The sequence below is a fragment of the Mustela nigripes genome, chromosome 14 (genome assembly GCF_022355385.1).
Source record: "Mustela nigripes isolate SB6536 chromosome 14, MUSNIG.SB6536, whole genome shotgun sequence".
NCBI lineage: Eukaryota > Metazoa > Chordata > Mammalia > Carnivora > Mustelidae > Mustela > Mustela nigripes.
This window is the reverse complement of record NC_081570.1, coordinates 40,713,189-40,734,802: the sequence shown is the minus strand read 5'-3', so window position 1 is coordinate 40,734,802 and position 21,614 is coordinate 40,713,189. Positions and strand designations below refer to the sequence as shown.

Genomic DNA, 21,614 nt, shown 5'->3' with positions numbered 1-21,614 from the left:
GAAGTTATAGAGGGAAAGGTTACAGATGAAATAACGGGGGCTAGACTGAAAAGGGCCTGGATGTTTTACTTACAAGGCTGAACTTTATCTTGTAGACAGAAAAGATCAGGAAGGTATTGAGCAGGGCAGATTTAGGTTTTAAAAGAGTATCTCTGGGGCAGCATGGAGGGTGGGTCAGAAGCGCCAGTCTAGGGACAGTAGACTTCCTAATTTAGTAGAACATTTAACCTGGACAAAGGGGGTTGGGGACAGAGGTGGGCATGGGGTAAGGACATAGGATGAACCATAAATTGTCAGGGAACTGGGGCCCTAGGTGCAGAGAACTGGAAGGCTCTCCTGTGGATCAGAAGCCTTTCTATGGCTATGTAGTGGGAGCCTTCCCCAACTAGGATTCATTATCTGGAAACCCCACCTGAAGGCATGGATTAGATCCTTCTACTCGGGCAAGGCTTGGGAAGACTCTGAAGACTATCTCAGGGGCAGAGCCTGTAAGCCATGTCCTTCTCTGTCCCATAGTGAAAAGAAGATTAAATATGACCACTACTTGATCCCAAACGCCCTGCTGGAGCTGGCCCTACTGTTTATGGAGCAAGGCAGAAACGAAGAGGCTGTCAAACTCTTGGAAACTGCCAAGTAAGGCGTGGTTAGCGTGGTCTGTCCTTTATGCCCCCCCCCCCCACACACACCCAGCTCAGAAGATCACCTTGGCTGGGGGGGAAGGAGCACAGGCAGCAGAGAGGGAGCATGCTGGTAAGGACATTAGGGCAGTCCAGAGGCTGGGCCTGTGTCCCTGGGAACCCAGTTCTCTCCTGGTCTAGGGAGGCTTCTTCAATTTGCCATAAGGACTGGAATCCCAGAAACAGCGAGTGAATTACCCAGGGTCATACCACAAGCTAACTACTGGCCTGGTAGGAAGACCTGGGTTTCCTGCCTTCTAGCCCCACAGATTTATTTCTTAAAATCATTCCCGAAAGCTTGGTGACTCAACAGGATTAAGAGTGGCTCCACAGGGTACAATACCAAGGTGAGGGGCTACACATCCTTTCTGTTTCTCTCTATTGGACAAGGCCCAACTCTTTCTTTGGACAATTTTAAGCATCTGAAAATCTTCCTTGGCCTGGTAGTTTCTTACAGTTCAGATTGAAGGAAAAGCACTCCTTAGAGCAGCTTTATATGCCTGATTCTCTGGTCTTTTCCAGGCAAAACTACAAGAATTACTCCATGGAGTCAAGGACACATTTTAGAATCCAGGCAGCTATACTCCAAGCCAAGTCTTCTCTAGAAAATGGCAACAGATCCATGGTCTCATCAGTGTCCTTGTAGTTTTATGCAGCACTCCCAGGCTGGAAGACAGAGACAGCTGGACAGAGCTCCTGGAAACATTTCAAAAAGATCCCCTCCCCCTGCCCTACCTTTGGGGTCCACCGGTGCTCCAGGGATGGCATGACATAGGTATCCATGCAGAAGGGAAGCCGGCATTTTCACCAGTGTGGCCAAGGGCCTTTACCAAGGACAGAGCAGGTAGAGCCCTCTGCCTGCCCTATTACACATACGGGTACTTGTTTTTCACTGTGATGTTTAAGAGAATGTATGAACAGTTTACATTTTCCTTAGAAATATATTAATGGGATCACAGTTGGCTAAAAAAACAAACACCACCACCTGTAAATCTTTGTTTTAACCCACACTGATCTGGAGGTAAACCTATTTATGGTACTTTTCAAAATTCAGCAATGTCTCCGCTTCCAGGGCCAGAAGGGCCATCAGGGCTTCTGAGGGTTGGGTGTAGAGGTTGCACACTGACACCCACTACCTTACTACTTACTCTTCATTTCCACTCCCTTAGTCACTATCCAATTTAAAACAAAATTGAATGGAAATTACTTCACTAAAAAGACACGTGAGTTCTTCCGTAGGAAAAAGAGAAAAAGGTCAAACTTTACCGGTAAGAAATGGGAGTTGCTGAGGCCTCACAGAAGGGGGGCTGTGTGGCCCTTTCTATGCCAAAGCCAAGAGGGAAGGTTCTCAGACACCAGTCCACATCCTCACTGTATGCCACACTGAAACTAGGAGTAATTTACAAAACAAGATTCTTTTGTACTTCACTATGAGGTACATTTTATTTACTGACAACATTTTTCTTAGAATGGTTATTCCTGGCCTGTTGTGTATGTTTTAGATTTTTCATTTAAGAGAAAGGAGATATTTAAGTAATAAAACATATACTTAAGAGATCATGCAACATTTATTTCAGTAAAATGTGTTGCTTGAATTCTTGGGCAAGGCAGAAGGTCTGATCAGAAGCCATATGGCCCAGGTATGTTTTATTTAGACAACATGATGCCTTAAATGTTTTTAAAATAACTTAACATTTAAAAATGGGGAGATTTCACAAATAAATCTGGTTTCTGGACTCTTATTTAAGAAGAAAATCTAATCTGGTGACATTGGGCTCATCCCTATAAGACAATAAGGCAATAATCAGTTGGAACTGGGTAGAGGCTACTCTAAACACTTACATTACCCTTCTGTCCCTAAAAGCATCTGAATTTCCAAACTCTGGGGCTGTTACAGTAAAAACTCAGTGGCTAGACACCAAGCTTACCATTCACAGCCTAATGACAGCATACGATTTCCCTGAAGGAAAAAAATCATGTACATAGTAAATATGCATCTGTGAAATGTGACTCCTAAAATACATGAATGCAATTTCTGTAAAGGAAAGAACCACAAACAACTTTTCCAATCTTCCAGCATTGCTGGATTTTTAGCAAACTTCTGAATTTGCCACAGGCTGGGTAGATTAATCTATTAACATTTTCAACTAGCTTTCTGTGAAGTCACAGGTTTTAAGTAAAGCAATATTCTCATTAGGAAAACAAAGCAGGAAACCCTCAATCAAGATCTTTTGCACTTAGGGCATAAATGCTATTAAAAATTTTTCTCATTAGACTACACCCAAGAATGCTCTCCACCGACAGCAAGCCCTCTGTAAGCTTGCTCTCTAAAGCCTGTATTCTGGGAGACCAGCCTCTTCTAGGTAGTTGGGCAGGGCAGGGTGAGAGGAATGACTAGAACCAGGCTGCTGAATAAGGGTGGCCTTCTGTGGTTCCTTCACATATTGGAAGGCTAATACCTACTGCTGTATTTAAAAAAACAAAACAAAACAGAAAAAAACAGCACACAGGATATACCAAGCACAGCTTGCAAAATTGGAGTTAGCAAAAAAACTTTTCTTTAAACATTCATTATAGGCACTTTTATTTTAAAAAAATTTATGCCAGGATGGTTTCCTTGTCAATGTTATTACTGATTTCCTGCTGGGCTTCATTAATTAGCTGATGTCACCTTACCTCTGTCTTGTCACAGCTACAGTCTGGCTGGTAAGAGCAATCAGTGGGTTTTGTCTCCTTTATCCCCCCTGCAGCTTGAGATAGTCTATTAAAAACATGTTTGTGAAATTGGGTGAAAATGTCAGGTGTCTAACATCGGATCCTTGTGTGGAAGCTTTGAAGGTGAAAATTCTGTCCTGGGCTTCTTGTTCTATCTTCTTTTAGCCATTTCTGGTTGTTAATTCTCTTAATAGTACAGAGCTTTCCAGCACATATGCCCTGGAGAGGCAACTATCAGGTGGAGAATCCTGGCCTAGAAGTAAGGAGACCTGAATTTCTAGTCCCTGCTTTATTACTAATTTTCATAAGTAACCTTGGGAAAGTTATGGGCCTGCTCAAAAATTAATAATTTGCACTAGATTAAGGCTCTTTCCTGCTGTCAGTGGTTCTGATTCTGACTCTGGTCAACTATATTTTTGGATTTTCATATCCAGAGTAAGACAAGAGATAGACACCTCCCTACATTTTGCCAAAGCCTTATATACCTAAGCAACTCAACCAGAAATTATAGGCTTTCTCAATCAAAGGCCTCTATAGTAGCCCAGCACACTTGGAGAGCAAATATCTTCATTTGGGTAAAGTCTAAAACCCTATTACACAGAGGAACCCACCATTAAGAAGTAGCAACTGTGTAACATGATCTAAACAGAACCTCAACAAAGGAAAGTCTACCTCTGCCTCTCACTGGTCACAGGCCCTTAGACTTACAGGGTGTCTGCCAGCAGTGTGCTGGTCCCTATCAGCTCTCCCATGTGTTGGCAGGATTCCCTACTCCTTATCTCTCAAGTCAGAATGGGAGTGTTTCCAAGACAGCTTTCGTCATTCACAGCAAAAAGTCATAACCTGACACCAAAGCCAGGACCCTCAAAGGCCAATGCCAACACAAGACTTGGCTGAGGCCCAGGTGGACGAGTTCCAGCAACTGAAGAACAGCACCAGGAGGTTTTCAGAAAGCCTCAGCCTGCTGAGTGCTTGAATCCTGGAGAAAAAAAAAAAAAACCCAGAGGGGCTTTTCTCTGGAGCTACTCCCAAGTTTGTTTCTTCTAAGATGATGAGGACTAGACAGTCTTTTCCTTTGCTTCAAATTTAAAGCCTGACAGCCTTTCAACAACTGTTTCCTTACTCTTTAGCACCATCAAATGAATTCACTAATGAGAGGTGCTTAGATTCTGAAAACCAAGAAAAATGGCAACTTCTCATACATACAACCTCAGATGCAGCTTTCTAAGTTTGGAAAATGACTTTTTTTTTTACGCTTTGGTTGGCATGAGCTCTTTTGAAATCAAGTGCAAAGTTCATCACGACCCAACAGATTAAGTCCGCAAACAAGGAACCTCATTTTGGGGCTTGAAAAATCCATTTCTAAATGAGGAATGTATGAATTGCTTCTAGTATATAAAGCCGACTGTAAAGTGACAAAATATAACAGAGCCCTTCCTTTGGGAAGACAATTACTAAAGATTGCTCTGGACTTCTAAAAGCTGACATTAGAGTTTAATCAGATACATCACAGCTAACACCTCACATATAAATGGACTGGGTTTTAATTTTCCTCACATCATTAGTAAATCATTCAGAACACCAGATACTATATGCTTTGGGTGGAAAAACAGCTAATATTAAGTGCTCACTGTTTACCTCTTGCTAGTCTAAGCACTTTACATGTATGTAATTCTCATAACTATATGAAGTAGGGACTATTACAGATGAGAAAACTGAGACACAGGTTAAATAACTTGCCTAAGATCACAAAGATATGCAGCAGAAAGTTTTTACACCAGGCAGCTGAATTCTAAACCCCATGCTTTGCTGAACTACTTTTCAAACTGTAAAATTATCAGTTTAATGTTGGATCTGACTTATATTGACCTCTGGGCCACTATTAAGGATGGAAAAGGTACTGGCTAATAGCTCAAACACCAGAAATCCTTTGCTTCGAACACATGGAGCATTCTGTCTGTGTGGCATGATTCTGGAATTGGCAGAGTGGAGCCCATTTCCATACCTCAAGAATGGACCAGTGCTGGAGACGAATCTCAATGTCTTTGATAGTATAATCCAGTCTTCCCAATTCACACAATGTTTAAGACTTGGTTCTGGATCCTAAATGACAAGGTGAACTATTATGAGGCCTCCCTGAGAAAAGCTGGGCTCATTATTTTTGCAAAGCCAACAAATCTTATAAGCATTCAGAGTTTACCCATAGGACCAGACTCTTGAGGCAAACCCTCAGTTACCTTTCTCAACTTCTTTTTCTCATGGACAAGAAATCTGGAGCAACTGATGTTGCTCTGATGATGCTCTGTTGCACTATAACACTGATGTTCTAGAAGGGTTTCAAACCATACAGGTGCTACTCCTCCTTTGATCCCCATCAGTTTTAGATGCTTAAAAAGTCTATACCTTATTGATAATGCTGCTTCATTCATAGGCAGAGAAAAGCAAACTTTCTATGGAGGCATCCAAAGATTACTAAATCTTCCAGTGGACAGTAACTCTTCTCAAGGAAAAAAAATGTGAAGGACAGTTAGTATCTCTCCTAAAGTTGCCTTGAAAACTTTATGAAAACAGTAAATGGTTTTAGTCTGTCAGCAACATAAATCAGATGGATCCAGCTGTTGTCCTGAGCTAATGCCTGTTGCTCAGTGATAAAACAAACAAGAACAATGTGAATAATTAAAACATGCAGATAAATCCAAATCCTTTTTGTACAGTTTTGCTGAAGTCCCTAACAAAAATTGTATGGATCAGGAAATGGGTTGAAGAGGGACTTGTGGAATTTCTGTTTCCAAGCTAAAGAGTAAGGAAATAGCAAAAGGTAAAATGGAAAAGTGAAGTCTGGATATTTGTATCTGGACAATCAACCTCTGAATAATCAGCGAGCACTCAGTCATGCAGTTATTTTTTTAAACAACCACTATATGATTTATAGAAGGACTGGGTAGAATTTAGTGGGCTAATCATTTTTTGTGGGATGTTTTTAGACCCACAGGCTCTCAGAAAACAAATTACAAAGTATATTTAAGTTAATATTGCCAAAATACATGTACCTCACACAATTTATTAACATTTGTATGTCATTTTAATATAAACCTTAATGTGTTGTAATGTAACTCCTAGGAGCTTAAAAAAGGGTTCTTTTTCTCTAGTAAAAATAATTCTTAATGTACAGAGCTAAATAAATAGCCCACTTAACGTTCCTTCAGTACCTAAAATTAACTTGCTATATCTTTCAAACCACTCAGAAAAAGTACTATTTTAAGATGTTTATATTATACAACCAAACATTTACAGTTACTCCATGAAATCCTTATATTTCACTTGAATTACTACATAAAAGCCATAAATCTGAATTGTGAGCATTAAACCACTGCCTAACCATGGGCAAATACATGTTTTCACCTACAGAACTGAGAAAAAAAAATTTTCAGAGACCATTTTTAATGGCTCTCAGGAAATTCTCATTTAATAGTAGTATGTCAATCTGTAATTACATTCAATGCAACAATGAAAATTTAATAGCTGGACATTTTACTCTATACTTTAACAAGCATTTATTAATAATAATAAGCACCTAGGTTTTGTGTACATCTTTAAGGGAAAAAATGTATTTAAATACATGAATGGGTAAATCCAGTCTTTAAACAGGCAGGCTAGCCTAGTACTTATGGATTCATTTCTGAAGGGAACAGGAACACGGCCTTCATGATTAGAAAAGGCATGAAATTTATGGAAATGAGACCTCAGTGGCCAAATATTTAGGAACTGAGACTTGGAAGAAATTAGAAGGAATTCAACTAAGTCCCCAAAGGGTTAATATAACACAGTCAGGAAGAACAGCTCAGGATGATGATGGCTCTTAAGCCCATACTTCCCATGATGGAGATATTCTGAACAACCTGTGTCTTAGGGGAAGTGTAGTTGAGTGTTAAGATTAGTGCAGGGGAGCTGTAAAGAGGATACAGAAGGAAGGATTTTAAACTATCTTCTCTGACTTTCTCCCATCCAGGAAAAGAGTAGATGATTTTTACATTCAGTAAGTAAATTTAAAAGTACTTGAAATACTAACCAATGCAACTTTTCTGATGTCCACTAATTTCAAAATTAAAGGCTTACAAAATTAGTTGAGGTTACTACAGTGGTTGCAAGTATAATCAGTTGGCTCTGAGAAACTGCTAGGCAATGCCTTTAAGCAGGGCTAACCACCCAACTGCCTACATTTTGGAATCCTGTCGAAATTTACCTTCTTTATTGTTTACCATTTTAGTCTCAAGGAGTATAAGCAGGTCTGCTTTTGACTACTGTCACTCCTTTTTTAAAATGCATGCTTCCTTATGATGAAGCTTTGTATGACAAGAATGTTAACACAATGCTCACTGTATTCTATAAATCATATTGGCTTATATTACACAGGAGACACCAGTAGTAGGGGGAATGTTCTCCTGATTTAAGAAATTCCCTATAAAGAACACTCAGAGAATGGAAAAGGTTTTTTGTGAACCAAAGTATTTCAACTTGTTGGGTGTACACTTAAAAGATTCCTGGTCAGGCTTTTCATATATTTCAAATCCTACAGCCAACCTTGAACACATCTTGCCCAAATCTAAAAGTTGCACCTATAATTTAGCTTCAGAAAATTTGAAGCTATCAAGCTTCTAAATTTATGATTAGATGGTATTAAATACCACACCATAAAAAAACTTCCCCAAAAGTTTACAGAACTAGAGATTAAATTTATACATTGTTTAAAATTTATACACCATTTTCAAGAAAGAATTAGATAATTTGGGGAATATTCTTATGTAATCAACTCTAACCGTAGCCCTTTATAACTGTATTATAACTTTATTTAACTTAGTAAAAGCCAAAATTGATAGTTCTTAACATGGTGTATGGAAATCAAAATTAAAGAATACAAAGTACCTTAAAATTTTTTTCAGCTCAATACTAGTTCCTTCAATATTACTGCCAAACTTCTGCAAAAAAAGCCTTGCAATAAAGACTAATAGCAACATAAGATGATTTTTTTTAAAGTTCACTTACCAATTTTAACAATCTAGAAAAAAGGAAAGTCTGATTATAATACTTGATGACACAGACATCATGTATAAGTAGAAAACACAAGGATAAAAAAAATTATCACTGAAAATATTGCACAACTTCAGGTTTTCCTCCAAATTTGCTTTATGTAATTGGGTGGATATAAATTAATGAACAAAAACTTAAGCAAGATACATGTAACAATTTAACAGAACCTGATAATCTAATTTTCAATTTTCTCAAATTCATCTTTAAGTCTTTCCGTCATGGGGCTCATAAGAAAATTAACCAACATATGGATACTACATTCTAATGTCAAATCTTTAAGAAGTACTTATGGCATATTCAATTCCTCTAAAATGCAATTATGAAGAACCCTCAAGATACTCGTGTTTTGTATGTAGAAAAGTGTTAGAGTCAAATATTCAACTCAATATAAAATAAGAAACATTTCTGATTTGTTAGATTGAGATTGCTTCTCCTTTTGCTACTGAATGATTCTTAGTTGTAATCACTGAGCTGAACAAATAAGTCACCTTTGAGTACATAAGGAAAAATAAACACATGCTAAATGGATAAAACATTACAAACTACATCTTTACTAGACCATCTCTACCTCTAACACTTCAGAAGCTTAGAGATTTAGAGTGCTCTTACATTAACTGCAAGAAAAAGGAGAAATTCCCTCTTCGAGATCACAACTATGAAGTCATGTGGTTATACAAATTCTGCATTTGTGTGCAAAACATGAAATACATTTACCTTAATTCTCCCTGCTTACTTGTCAGTCAGCCAGCAGGACTTTCCTTTCCAAGAAACAGAGACTGAGATGTGTTTTATATAACTTCAATAACCTCAGCACTACAATAAGAGATGCAGTATCCTTTTGCTATAGTTCAAGACAGTAAGGGAAGGAGGTCACAAGAATAAATCAAAATTATTACAACTGAGCAACTTTTCTCAGTTTCACCATGGTGCCACTTTCATTTTACATAAGCATGGTGGCATAATTCGAGCTCAATAAATCAGAAATCTTAATATTTAAAATTTACCTTGACTTTTAATTACCATATTAACAATCAAAATAATTAGATAAAACACATAGGAAAGGGTAATATTAAACCCCACTTTACTAGAGTTGGTTTCTTGACATTAACTCAGTTTTTTATAGAAAAGGGATAGTGCATCTCAGTTTGCTTACAAGCTAGGAGATCACTTTGAATTCTGCATTTCCTAACTGCAAACAGATATAGCACTTACAACAGGTTATAAATAAACTGGTTTTCAAGCATAGAGCCAGCCCCAACGATAATACACTATTTAAAAAGACCTAAGGCAATGAATTCCATTTCCAATGGAAAAAAAGAACTGTGCAAACAAGCTTAAAACTACTTTTTTTGTGCCAGTGTTATAAAATGTAGCTTTTAATAAAACCTTGACCCAAATGCCAGCAACTTCAGAAAAGAATTTGGGTGGGGGGAAAAAGAGAGTTATTTCATTTAGGAAAAACAACCACTATCTTTTTCCTAATCTTCAACACACACAATTTAAACATATATAGCTGCTGTAACACTTTACACAATTCCTATGTACTGGAGCATAACAAGATCTAAATACAATTATATTTTTAAACACTGGGTCAAGGCTTTACATAAAAATACCATCCTACTTTTCCCCCTAAATTTCTAAAATATCACGTATTTTTTTCCCCAACATCTGCAGCCATTCAGGAATTTTTAGGAAACTTTTGTGCATGATCTTAATTCCTAATCCCTGGCTCTTTGGGCTCAGTGACAAAAGATCAAAACCACCAAATATGATGGTTCACTTGAAGTCAGACCAGAGACCCTGGCTCAATTAGTCTCGTAGGACGAAAGCAGTGCTGCATCAACCGGCTCCATGCAAGAGGGGCACGTGAAGGATCTCATCAACCAGTCATCTATACAGTCCAGATGATAGATGTGCATGCACGGCAGAAATCGAATCGGGTCCCCATAAACAAAGTCCATCATACAGATAACACACCTGTTGGGGGTGAGGGAGAGAAATCAGAAAACATTTTTAGAGAAGTGATCTATCTAGAATACTCTTTAAAATCCCATTACAAAGACTGTTCATCTGAACAGATGAAAATGGCTTGCCTGTCATCCTACCAAAGCATGCAAACTGATTTTTTTCTAATGAGCATTAATCCAACAATCTCTTATTTTGATCCCCTGGAAATCTGCACAAGTTTGACAGCTATGAACAGAGCAAAGAGAAACAGACCGACCACCTGGGGATCAAGTCCATTCCTAGAACTGTGCTTACAAAAATAGCGACATGAAGAAGAATGTGATGCTTCAGGTGGGAAGCCATCAGATTAACTTCATGTGAACTCAGTTTTTGGTGTAAGCCCAGGAGTAAGATAGTTTTCATTTTAATAACTATATGTAAAAACCACCACTAATTTCAGTCTACTTACTGGACTGCTGTAGCTAAAGATCTCTTTATTAACCCTAGTTTCAAGTTCACGGAATTCTACAGGTTTAAGAAGCAACCCAATGACAGAGTATTTCAGAAGTCAGTATTCAGGACAAGTTATTATCTTACATACTAGCACTAAATGCTATGACTCAAAGAGCCAAGCATCAACATAGTAAATTAGATTATGTCTTTGTTGGCAAGACCATTCTCAACCTAAAAGGAGAATGTCCTCATTAGGAATTCTCAAGACAATGAGCTCTCAGGACAAAAACTTCCCAAAAGTAAAATATCATATTCAAATCACCTGTCTTAATTATTCCTCAAATTAAAAATAGATATAAGATTTTCCTCATCACTAAAACTCCTTAATTTTAATAGCTGCATAATCTACCAGAGTACTCCTATGCCACAATCTACTTAACTATAGTTCTACTCTAAATAAAACCATGGTGAATATCTTGTGTATAAAGCTAGGATAGATCTCTGTCTCAAAGTGTACAGACCTGAGAAGGTCCTTGACATGTTGCCAAATTGCTTTCCCAAGGCCACCAGCATACTCATGCAGGTGGATCATTTTTAACTGACATCAACTGTCATCCACATGGACGCAAACAATATACAAAACAGTCAGAAATTCACACCATTTCTTAGCTATTTTTTCTGAAAATTCTTAATTGTTGTATCCCCAAATTCTTTTGCATAAACTGATTATATTAAATATCCAACTTCTAATATGCAGGAGAATATCTTCAAAAGCAAATCTCTGGAGATAGACCTTTGAAACATGTGTAAATTTATTAAAACTTACTCCCGGATCTTTTTTTCTGATCCATCCCTTCCAGGGTCATAAACTCCTTTAGGCAGATGCTGTATAAGGCCTATTCTTTGAGCTATCCTAATTTGTTCCTCTTCAGTCAGCTGAGTTGCTAGGCGAGTCTGGCTAGGTGTTGGATGATAGACCGGAACTGGAACTTGTTCCTAAATTTTAAAAAATAGAGAAAATAATTATTTTTTAAACATCTATTTTCCGGGGGTAATGTTTTCCTTGTTTCTTCTTTTTTTGGCTTAGTGGGTGAGAGAGGACCTCGGAGAGGTTGGTTGGGCTAGTGTGCAGTACTATGAGATTGTTTTACTCTGCCTTAACTTTAGCAGACCTAACCAAGATATAAAGGATAAAAACAGGGGTGGCTGGGTGAGTTAAGGATCTGTCTACAGCTCAGGTCATGATCCTAGGATCCTGAGATCAAGCCCCACATCAGGTTCTCTGCTTAGTGGGGAGATTGCTTCTTCCTTTCCCTCTGCCCCCCACTCATGCTTGCTCTCTCTCAAGTAACTTTTTTTTTAAAGTATCTTTTAAAAAGGGATAAAAACACAATGTTCACTGAAAAACTCACATGGAATGCTGTGTGAAGTATTTCCACATGAAAGCCACATATCCCCAATATAATGTTCCTGATACACAAATACAGTAATTCATCTACTGGTCTATCAGGAACAATACATAAATAAAATGGACTGTATTCAATATTCTTTGTAGGCTGTATTCTGTATTCAACAGAGCTCTATAGTCCCTGTATATCATTATTTATGTTAAAAGTGGTCATTATAGACTCCTATTTGTAAATATTTTCCCCCATATAGACAACCTTAAATTTATTTGGAATGGCTGGATATTATCACAATAACCTTTTTGTAAAATTCCTTTTAAGCTTTTGGATACATATATGGATATGACAAGTGAGCCGAATGAGGCCACCCTTCCTCCCAAATAGAAAATATAAGTTTTTAGGCGATGTAAATAACCTCCATAATTATCCAGAACATCAACTGAAGCTGCTTCAAATTAATGGCTTTTGTATGGAAAATAATTGAGAGCACCCACAATGGGAAACTTTAAAAGGGCTCACAAATATAAATATCCTTTCCAAAGAGAAATTTTAGGGGAAGTCTCAGATACATAAAAGTTACGCTCAGATACTCAATATTTAATTCAAGGAAAATGAGACTTTTCCAGTCTCTTAACATACCACTCTGTCCTTTTAAACTAGCCTTATTCATAAACACTCCTTTATTGACAGCAGAGTTTATCAAAGGCAGAACAGCATTAGACTTCAAATATTTCTCTCTCTATATATATACAATGGAATACTACTCAGCTATCAAAAAAATGAAATCTTGTCATTTGCAACAATGTGGATGGAACTAGAGGATACTATGCTAAGTGAAATAGGAAAATCAGAGAAAGACAATTATCATATGATCTCACTCATATGTGGAATTAAAAGAGTGATGAGCACTGGGCATTATATGCAACTACTGAACTGCTGAACACTATATCAAAAACTAATGAAGTGCTAATGTTGGTTAATTGAACATAATAAATTCTGAAATAAAAAAACAAAATAGGATCATAGGGGAAGGGAGGGAAAAAAAACAAGACAAAGAGAGGGAGACAAATCCTCTTAATCATCAGAAAGAGACTCAATCATCAGAAACAAACTGAGGGTTGCTGGTGGGTAGGGGGGTAAGAGAGTGGGGTAACTAGATGGACATTAAGGAGGGCATGAGATGTAATGAGCACTGGGTATTATATAAGACTGATGAATCAAAAAAGACTGATGAATCACTGAACTCTACCTCTGAAACTAATAACACACTATATGTTAATTAACTGAATTTAAATAAATACCCTCCAAAAAGGACTTTAAATATTCCTTTTCTGAGATTTAGAACGAATGTTTAATTAAAGATCTCAAAACCCAGTAAACCCTTTATCAAATAATCAAGAGTATATCCTCTGGTGCAAATAAAATGCCAGTAGTTAAAAGTCTCATGTGTTCTGAATTTCCAACATCAAATCATTAATGTTACTTAAGTACTTTCATACTTCTACCTCATCATGTGAATGCTTATCAGAAGTATATGCGATATCTAAATATTCACTTAATAATGCATACTACATAGAAAGATGATACCATATTATTAAAAGTATGGCTCTTTGATCCAGATAACCTTAGCTCAAGTCATTTACCTCCACTTAACAGAGAAACCTCATTTAAGCTGTTTAACCCAGCTGGATTAGAGTCTATCTATTAGGGTTGCTATAAAGCTTAAATGAGGAATACTCAACCTTAAAGTGGCAGGAAGTTAAATGAGTATAGGTATTACAACTACTAATATCACATTCAAAGAGCTATTATCTATTGCTGCAGGAAACTAAGCTGTTTCCTTTAAGTTCCATGCCTTTCCATCTTACTGCCTTAGCTTTTGCTATCCCTCCTACCTTTCTCTGAAGTCCAATGGTCCAAATTATACCTTGTCCAGCAGTTTGTTGATACGAAATGAAGCCTTCCCAATCCTCCTCTCTACCACCCAATACTGACAGTTTCTAGCCTCAGCTTAATTACATAAGTGTTGCGTACCTATACGAGAAATAGGAATATTATACAGACTACAGTGAAACTTCAGTTAACCTGTGCAGTCATATGAAAAAAAGACTGTGGGGGCACCTGAGTGGCTCAGTGGGTTAAAGCCTCTGCCTTCAGCTCAGGTCATGATCCCAGGGTCCTGGGATCGAGCCCGCATCGGGCTCTCTGCTCAGTGCGGAGCCTGCTTCCACCTCTCTCTCTGCCTGCCTCTCTGCCTACTTGGGATCTCTGTCAGATAAATAAATAAAATCTTAAAAAAAAAAAAAAAAAAAAGACTGTTAATTCTTCTAGCTTTTCCAGGAAAGTCAAGTACCAAACTGACTGTATTTCTCTATTATGGCTTGAAAGCTTTTAGCCCTGTGTATCTGTAGCACTATGAGCAGAGGCAATTTTTGCTTTATAAACATTTTTTAAAATGCATACTTCCTTTTAAAATAGTTTTGTACTTACAAAACTTTTCAGTTCGTAGCTCAAATTCAGAATCTGTTACATGCAACATGTATATTAAAACCCTAGTTTATACACTAGAAAAATAACCGTTGAGCAGGTTTTATAGTGCATATAAAACTTATATGACCCTTTGGTCTTTAATGATCATAAAAATAACCATTGTATCTTTGGTTTATATACCTTTTCAAGGTTTTTAAACCTAGTAGGCAAACTTTCAATGTAGAAAAGTTTTATGGTTAAGTCAAAAAACTCTGCAACTTACTAGCTATAGGACCCTGTACACACAGCACATGGCTGCTCAGTTGGTAGAGCATGTAGCTCTTGATCTTGGGGTGAGGAATTCAAGCTCCATGTTGAACCTACTCTAAATAAATATTAAGACTCTCCCCATGTTGCTTTAACCTCTCTGAACCTCAGTTTCTTCATGTGTAAAGTATTAAAAGCACTGTAAGAATAAACTGGGAAGTCCCAAGTGTTGTCCCTCGTACAGTACGAGATACACATGAGAAAGCTCTTTAAGAGGTGCCTGGATGGCTCTGTCAGTTAAGTGTCCGACTCTTGATTTTGGCTCAGGTCATGATCTCAGGGTCATGGGAGTCCACCTGTCCCTCTTTCTCTGCTTGCCCATCCCTTATCATACTCTCTCAAATAAAAATCTTAAAAAAAAAAAAAAAACCTCATTAAATAAATGTTAGCTATTATTGCAGCTCTACTATTATATGACTACGGAATAATATCTCAATATTTAAGAAATGGACTGGACTATGCAGAGAGAGGTAGGTAAAAGTTAAAAAATGAATCTTAGAATTCATCTAAGACCAACTTTCTCATTTTATAGGCCTAAACTTGCCTACAGTCATGTAATTACTGACAATATTACAATCAGAATTTTGGTCTCCCTTTTAAGTCAGTAATTTCTACTTTCGCATTTCTGGTTGCCAGAGAGCAAGGAGACTCTGCAAGTTAAATGATTTGGCTTGTGTCCATTTATATTACTTTGAAGAATAGTACACTGAAATGACATTTTAAGAAAACCACAAAACATGGCATAGTTCATAAATGGTTCTATAAAGGTTTATCATCTGTGATAAAGGTTTAATTTCAGTGACTTCTAGAATTTAAGAATTTCAAAGAATATCAAATCCATCCTAAATGCCCCTGTAAAACATGCTATAACTGACAGAAAAATAAACTCCAAAGTCTAATCATAACTTCCCATCTGTCCTTTGATTCCAACTACTGAGGACTACTTCAGTAAGGTTACTAAAGTTCAGAGGTCAAATTCTGCAACTAGAGGGCAGTTTCTCCTCATTTTCACTTTGGGATTTCTGTTCTCTGGTATCACTTTCTTAAACTACCTATTCTAAAGAGGTAATATGGCCTACTAATCCTACGGGTTTTTTGAGCAACAGAACTATCTTGTTCAGAGTAATCTTATTTATAATTACAATATTTAAAACTGAGCTACAGTAGTGGAATGGGGCTGGAATGGAATGTGTCCTAGGAGGGATGAGGATCCCTATTCCACCCCCTTACGTGGGGCATGTTTGCAGAATCATAGAAATCAATGGAACACAGTTTTTAAAACACTGCTATCCAAGAATATGGGACTTTTTAAAAAAATATTTTATTTATTTATTTGACAGACAGAGATCATAAGTAGGCAGAGAGGCAGGCATATAGAGAGAGGAGGAGCAGGCTCCCTGCTGAGCAGAGAGCCTGACGCAGGGCTCGATCCCAGGACCCTGGGATCAAGACCTGAGCTGAGGGTAGAGGCTTTAAGCTACTGAGCCACCCAGGTGCCCCAAGAATATGGGACTTTTAACGTAAAAAATTAAATTATAAGACTGGAGCCTGTTACTTACTATGGTCACTTTTAATATCTTTAGCAGTCTCTATCTTTGAATAAAGATAATAGCACCACTTTACAGGGTGATGATACAATCATAAGATAACAAAGAGCTTTATAAATGTCAACATTTCCAAGTTATTCTAACCATTTGTTTTCTCCCCATCACCAGTGACTCTGGTTTGCAGACTTTAAGCTAACAGCTATTGTCCCTGGCTCTCTGGCTTGTCCCTGAATACAAATTCTTTGACCTCTGTTAAGACTCCTGCCAGGGTGGAGTTTTTCAACCCTTGGGTTACCACTTCCAGATGAGGCTACCCTCCTGTTTCTCAGTCCCAGTCCACCTGACTAGGTGGCACAAGATGACACATAGAAGTCACACTGGAAAAACTGGTACAAGACTATGGGTAATAAGGGTCTCCAAAATCCCTGAACATACCTACTACAAACAAAGAATTTGTTTTAGAGGTAATAATCTCTAAGCATGTACTTTAAGAGGCTATATTTCCTTGGTCTTATGGTTCATATGTGTACAGAGAAGAAAGAATAGAAAAGGAAAGCTCTACTTAATGAAGAAACATATTAATAGATATTAAAAATAAAACCCCTAAAAAATAAAAAATAACCCCCCTATCTTTTAATTATATATATTATGGATGTATTTCTTTGGTATTTTTTATTAAACCAAAGGAACCCTCTAAGCACTACCGAGATATTTAAAATGATTCAACATACTAATTTCAATTTATATACCTTTTCAGAAAGCTATAGAGGGAATGAAATGATTTAAGAATTGCTGATATTTTAAAGATGGATATGGCCTCACTGTTCTGTTTAACACGTCCATCTTACTTTAATTTCCATCATACTTGTTAAAATGGCTTGTTGTATGAGTTACTATTTACAGACTAGAGATCCAATGGTATTTTCTAGGTAGCAAGATGGAATCTTACTTCTAAAGTCAGCTGGAAGACAGTGAATGGAAGATAAGACATGGATAGTAAAAAAGCCAATTTTTAAGAGATATGGATTCTGGGACAGTTCTCACCATTTCCTAATTGATGGCTCACTACCTAAACACTGTCTAAATAATATGATTTATGCTGAACATCTGCTTCCCTCCTGGGAGTCTGGAATTTTAGTATGCCCTAAGCAATGGGTGCCTACTCAGTATTTTCGGGTCCCCTGGTAAGACAACCCTTGACACATACTGGCACAACTCAATGCTGGGGAAATTAAGTGTATCCTGTGTGACTCCACTATGAGAGGATCCTTGGAAACTTGTGCCTGTTTCCTATGAACTCATGCTCCTTTTTCCTTTGCTGATTTTGATTTGTATTCTTTTGCCACAGTAAATCAGAGCTATGATTACAACTATATGCTAGGTGCTGTGAATCCTCCTATGAAATCGAAGAATAATCTACATAACGTTCAGAGTGATGGATAATTCTCACATTGACTCCTTTCTTTTCAGTTTATTTGGCCACATTCATTAGAAATTCTTCTTTGTGGTGGGGTGCCTGGGTGGGTGAGTTGGTTAAGCCTATGCCTTCAGCTCAGGTCATGATCTCTGGGTTCTGGGATTGAGCCCTGCATCAGGTTCTTTGTTCAGCAGGGAGCCTGCTTCTCCCTCTCTCTCTGCCTGCCTCTCTGCCTACTTGTGATCTCTGGCTCGCTCTCTCTGTCAAATAAATAAAATCTTTTAAAAAAAAAAGAAGAAATTCTTTGTGGAAAAAAAATTCTACGTGAAAATGGTATGTTCTGACAATGGTGGTTACACAAGTATTTGTGATTTATTCCTTTTCTCAAAGTAAATTTTAAAAGATCCCTGAAGGAACTATTATTTTGAACATTACTTAGCATACAGAAAAACACTTTTAAGATAGAGATGTTGTTTTGTGCTGAACTGTGTCCCCTAAAATTCCTATGTTGAAGTCCTAATCCCCAGTATCTCAGAATATGACTGCATTTGGAATCACTAATGTGACTGATTTTGTCTTGGCCTCTCTTTCTGTCCTACACCCTTCACTTAATAACTATGTCCATGGAGACAAAGAAAATTACCACTTCAATATAAATGATTCACAAGTTTATATTCCAGTCTAAATCTCTTTAAAAATTTTTAAAAAGATTTTATTTATTTACTTGACACAGAGATCACAACTAGGCAGAGAGGCAGGCAGACAGAGAGGGGGAACAGGCTCCCTGCTGAGCAGAGAGCCCAAAATGGGGCTCAATCCCAGGACCCACGGATCATGACCTGAGCAAAAGGCAGACACTTAACCAACTGAGCCACCCAGGCACCCCTAAATATCCTTTTTAAATTATAGGCTCTACTTCACAGTTCCAACTCAAATGTCCTCAAAATGCCTCAAATTCAACATGTCCAAAAATCAACATGGTCCCTCATTTAGGCTTCTCTATCTCACTGAATGACAGGACCATCTTTCTAGTTCTGTAAGGAAGACATCCTTGACACCTCCCTCCCCCTTAGTCTTCCAAGTTCTTGTGAGTTAATTTTCTACTGAAAAACTGACAGAATCTGTTTATTTCTTTTCATATCTATTACTAATATTCTAGTCTAAGTTCCCATTTCGTCCCTGGTGTAAAATACTAGCCAGCAAAATCTCAATTTGTTCTCTGTCCAGAAGTTAGAGCAGTCCTTTCAAAACAGATTTGACTCTATTCTATGCCGTCCTCACACATATCTAGAAGACCTTCTTCCTTCAATAGCTTCCCACTGCTCTTAGGATGGAGGCCAAAGTCTTTAATAAGACTTCCAAAGCCCTGAATAGTCTGGGTACCCACCTGCCCTCCTTCCTCATCTAACAACTCGCTGCTCTCTAGCCCCATGGTTTTCCTTCAACTCCTTTTTGAGAGCAAGGATCTCTCCTACAGGAAGTCACAGTGCATGCTGTACTCTGCATGAAACACTCTCCTCCACCACCACTCTGCTTAAATAATGCCTTTTCTTCCTTCAGAGCTCAGTTAAACTTCTACCATCTCAGAAACCCGTCCTAACTAACATTCTCCTCTCTAACAGGATTTAGAGTAACTTTTCTTCACAGCATCTGCCATATCTGTTATGATTTTACATTTAGTTATAATTTGCATGTTTGTCTTCCCCACCAGACTGTAAGATCCACAATAAGAATTCGTTTTGCTTCTCACTGAACCAGCACATGAATAAAAGGTCAATTAAAAATCTTACCTACTAATAGCTAAGAACAATTACCCATTGATTTACTCCAGTGTTTTTTTTCATTCCTGTTTCTTTACATTTCCTGGAATGCCTAGTCAATTGCTAAATACTTAATAAAGTTAGTGTACATGCCATAATATTGGGATTATACAGTTTTTTTCTTGCTAAGTATATTCTACATGATTGATAATAGTACCTACCTTCCATCACTCCCCCAAATGTGAACTCTAAATAAGATTGTGAATACTTACTGAAAATGTTTACAAATTAATCATTTTCAATGTACAAGGGCACTTACTAGAAAAATACTATGAATCAGTTCATGAACATCTAAATCACTAAACTGCTAATTAACATAAATGCTGGGGCCTTCCAGTGTGGTTCACTTGGCTGCCCTATGATATAATTCATGAGGTATTTTGTGCTTACGCTAAAAAGGTGTATGATTATCTGCATAATTATCTGATTATTATACTTCCTCATCACTAGACTATAAGCTTGATAAGGGCAGGGACTGTGTCTGTTTTGCCTACCAATGTATAATATTTACTCACAATATCTGGAACATCATAGGGATTTGATAAACATTACTGGATAACCAAATGATTTATATCAAAGCACTCATGTTCCTATAGTCCATGTCATATATTCATACCAGGATTTTGTAAACATGCTATGAAAAAAACTGCTAATGATTTGGATTAAACAAAACCAAAAAGAAAACTCAATGTAAATTATATCCCACACTCCTCGAAGTGACAATACCTGATTTGTTGCCTCTTAAATTTCTACCTACCTATCTCATAGGAACTTCAATACATTCAAAATCAAACTATTTTTTTACTTCTACAGTCCTTCTCAAACTCAGAATTTATATGCCTACCAAAGGTTAATGACAGAGTACAGTGGAAAGAACATGGACATTTCATGTAATCTCAGCTCTGGCACTCAACAGGTATGCAACCCTAGGCAAGTTACTCAGTAACTCTAGGCCTAAAATTCCACCTCAGAAAAAGAGAATACCTATCTTAAGAGTGTTGTAAGGAATAACCAAGAAAATGTACTTGAAGTACCTACTAACACAGGGACTCACTATTTGAGCCTTCCTATAAGGACATGACCATCCTTCCCGATTTCTCTGACTTGCCCTCCTTCCCTTTATTTCCATCATTTACTTTAATGTCTTATAATCTTTTTAAAAATATATTTATTTATTTGACAGAAAGAGAGAGAGATCACAAGTAGACAGAGCAGCAGGCAGAGAGAGAGGGGGAAGGAGGCTCCCCGATGATCAGAAAGCTGATGTGGGGCTTGATCCCAGGACCCTGAGATCATGACCTGAGCCAAAGGCAGAGGTTTAACCCACTGAACCACCCAGATGCCCCTAATGTCTTTGATATAATCTTAACTACCATTTCCTCAATGTTGATAGGAGACACATGTACTTGCCCTGTGAATTTAAATTTTGAGGAAGGGGAAATTTCCATAAGAGAAGGAAATATAATCAAATAAATTTAAACATCTTTCTCCTGGATGCTTTAATTCTTCACATCTTCATGCAAAAAAAAAAAAAAAAAAGAATTCATAATAAAGGAAAAGAATTAAAATTAAAGTGTGTTAGGAAAAGAAATGGAGCATCACGGGAGGGGGTAGAACAGAAAAGGAACAAAGGATTACAAAATACACTGAGACAGCATAGAGAAAAGACAGGGTCAGTCACATAAAAAGCAAGGTCTGACCTTCTGATGTGAAAACTCTGAAGCAGTTGTTTGTTAATAGATAATGTC

At 37.5% G+C, this 21,614-nt stretch overlaps 2 protein-coding genes across 6 annotated transcripts in view; one reads left to right on the top strand and one right to left on the bottom strand.

Annotated features, from left to right (window-relative positions):
• Positions 1 to 2,419, top strand: part of TTC39A (tetratricopeptide repeat domain 39A) — a 50,168-nt gene extending 47,749 nt beyond the window's left edge. For all 5 annotated transcript variants that reach the window (XM_059374706.1, XM_059374703.1, XM_059374702.1 and 2 more), the window contains 2 exons: positions 517 to 633; positions 1,200 to 2,419. In XM_059374706.1, coding sequence (XP_059230689.1) covers positions 517 to 633; positions 1,200 to 1,323 — 241 coding nt within the window. In that variant the 3' untranslated portion in view covers positions 1,324 to 2,419. The remainder of the gene's footprint in view (positions 1 to 516; positions 634 to 1,199) is intronic.
• A 6,133-nt stretch (positions 2,420 to 8,552) lies between these two features.
• RNF11 (ring finger protein 11) overlaps positions 8,553 to 21,614 on the bottom strand; it is a 39,238-nt gene continuing 26,176 nt past the window's right edge. The window contains exons 2-3 of the mRNA XM_059374707.1: positions 11,707 to 11,876; positions 8,553 to 10,457 (exon numbers count right to left, since the gene is read on the bottom strand). Coding sequence (XP_059230690.1) covers positions 10,286 to 10,457; positions 11,707 to 11,876 — 342 coding nt within the window. The 3' untranslated portion in view covers positions 8,553 to 10,285. The remainder of the gene's footprint in view (positions 10,458 to 11,706; positions 11,877 to 21,614) is intronic.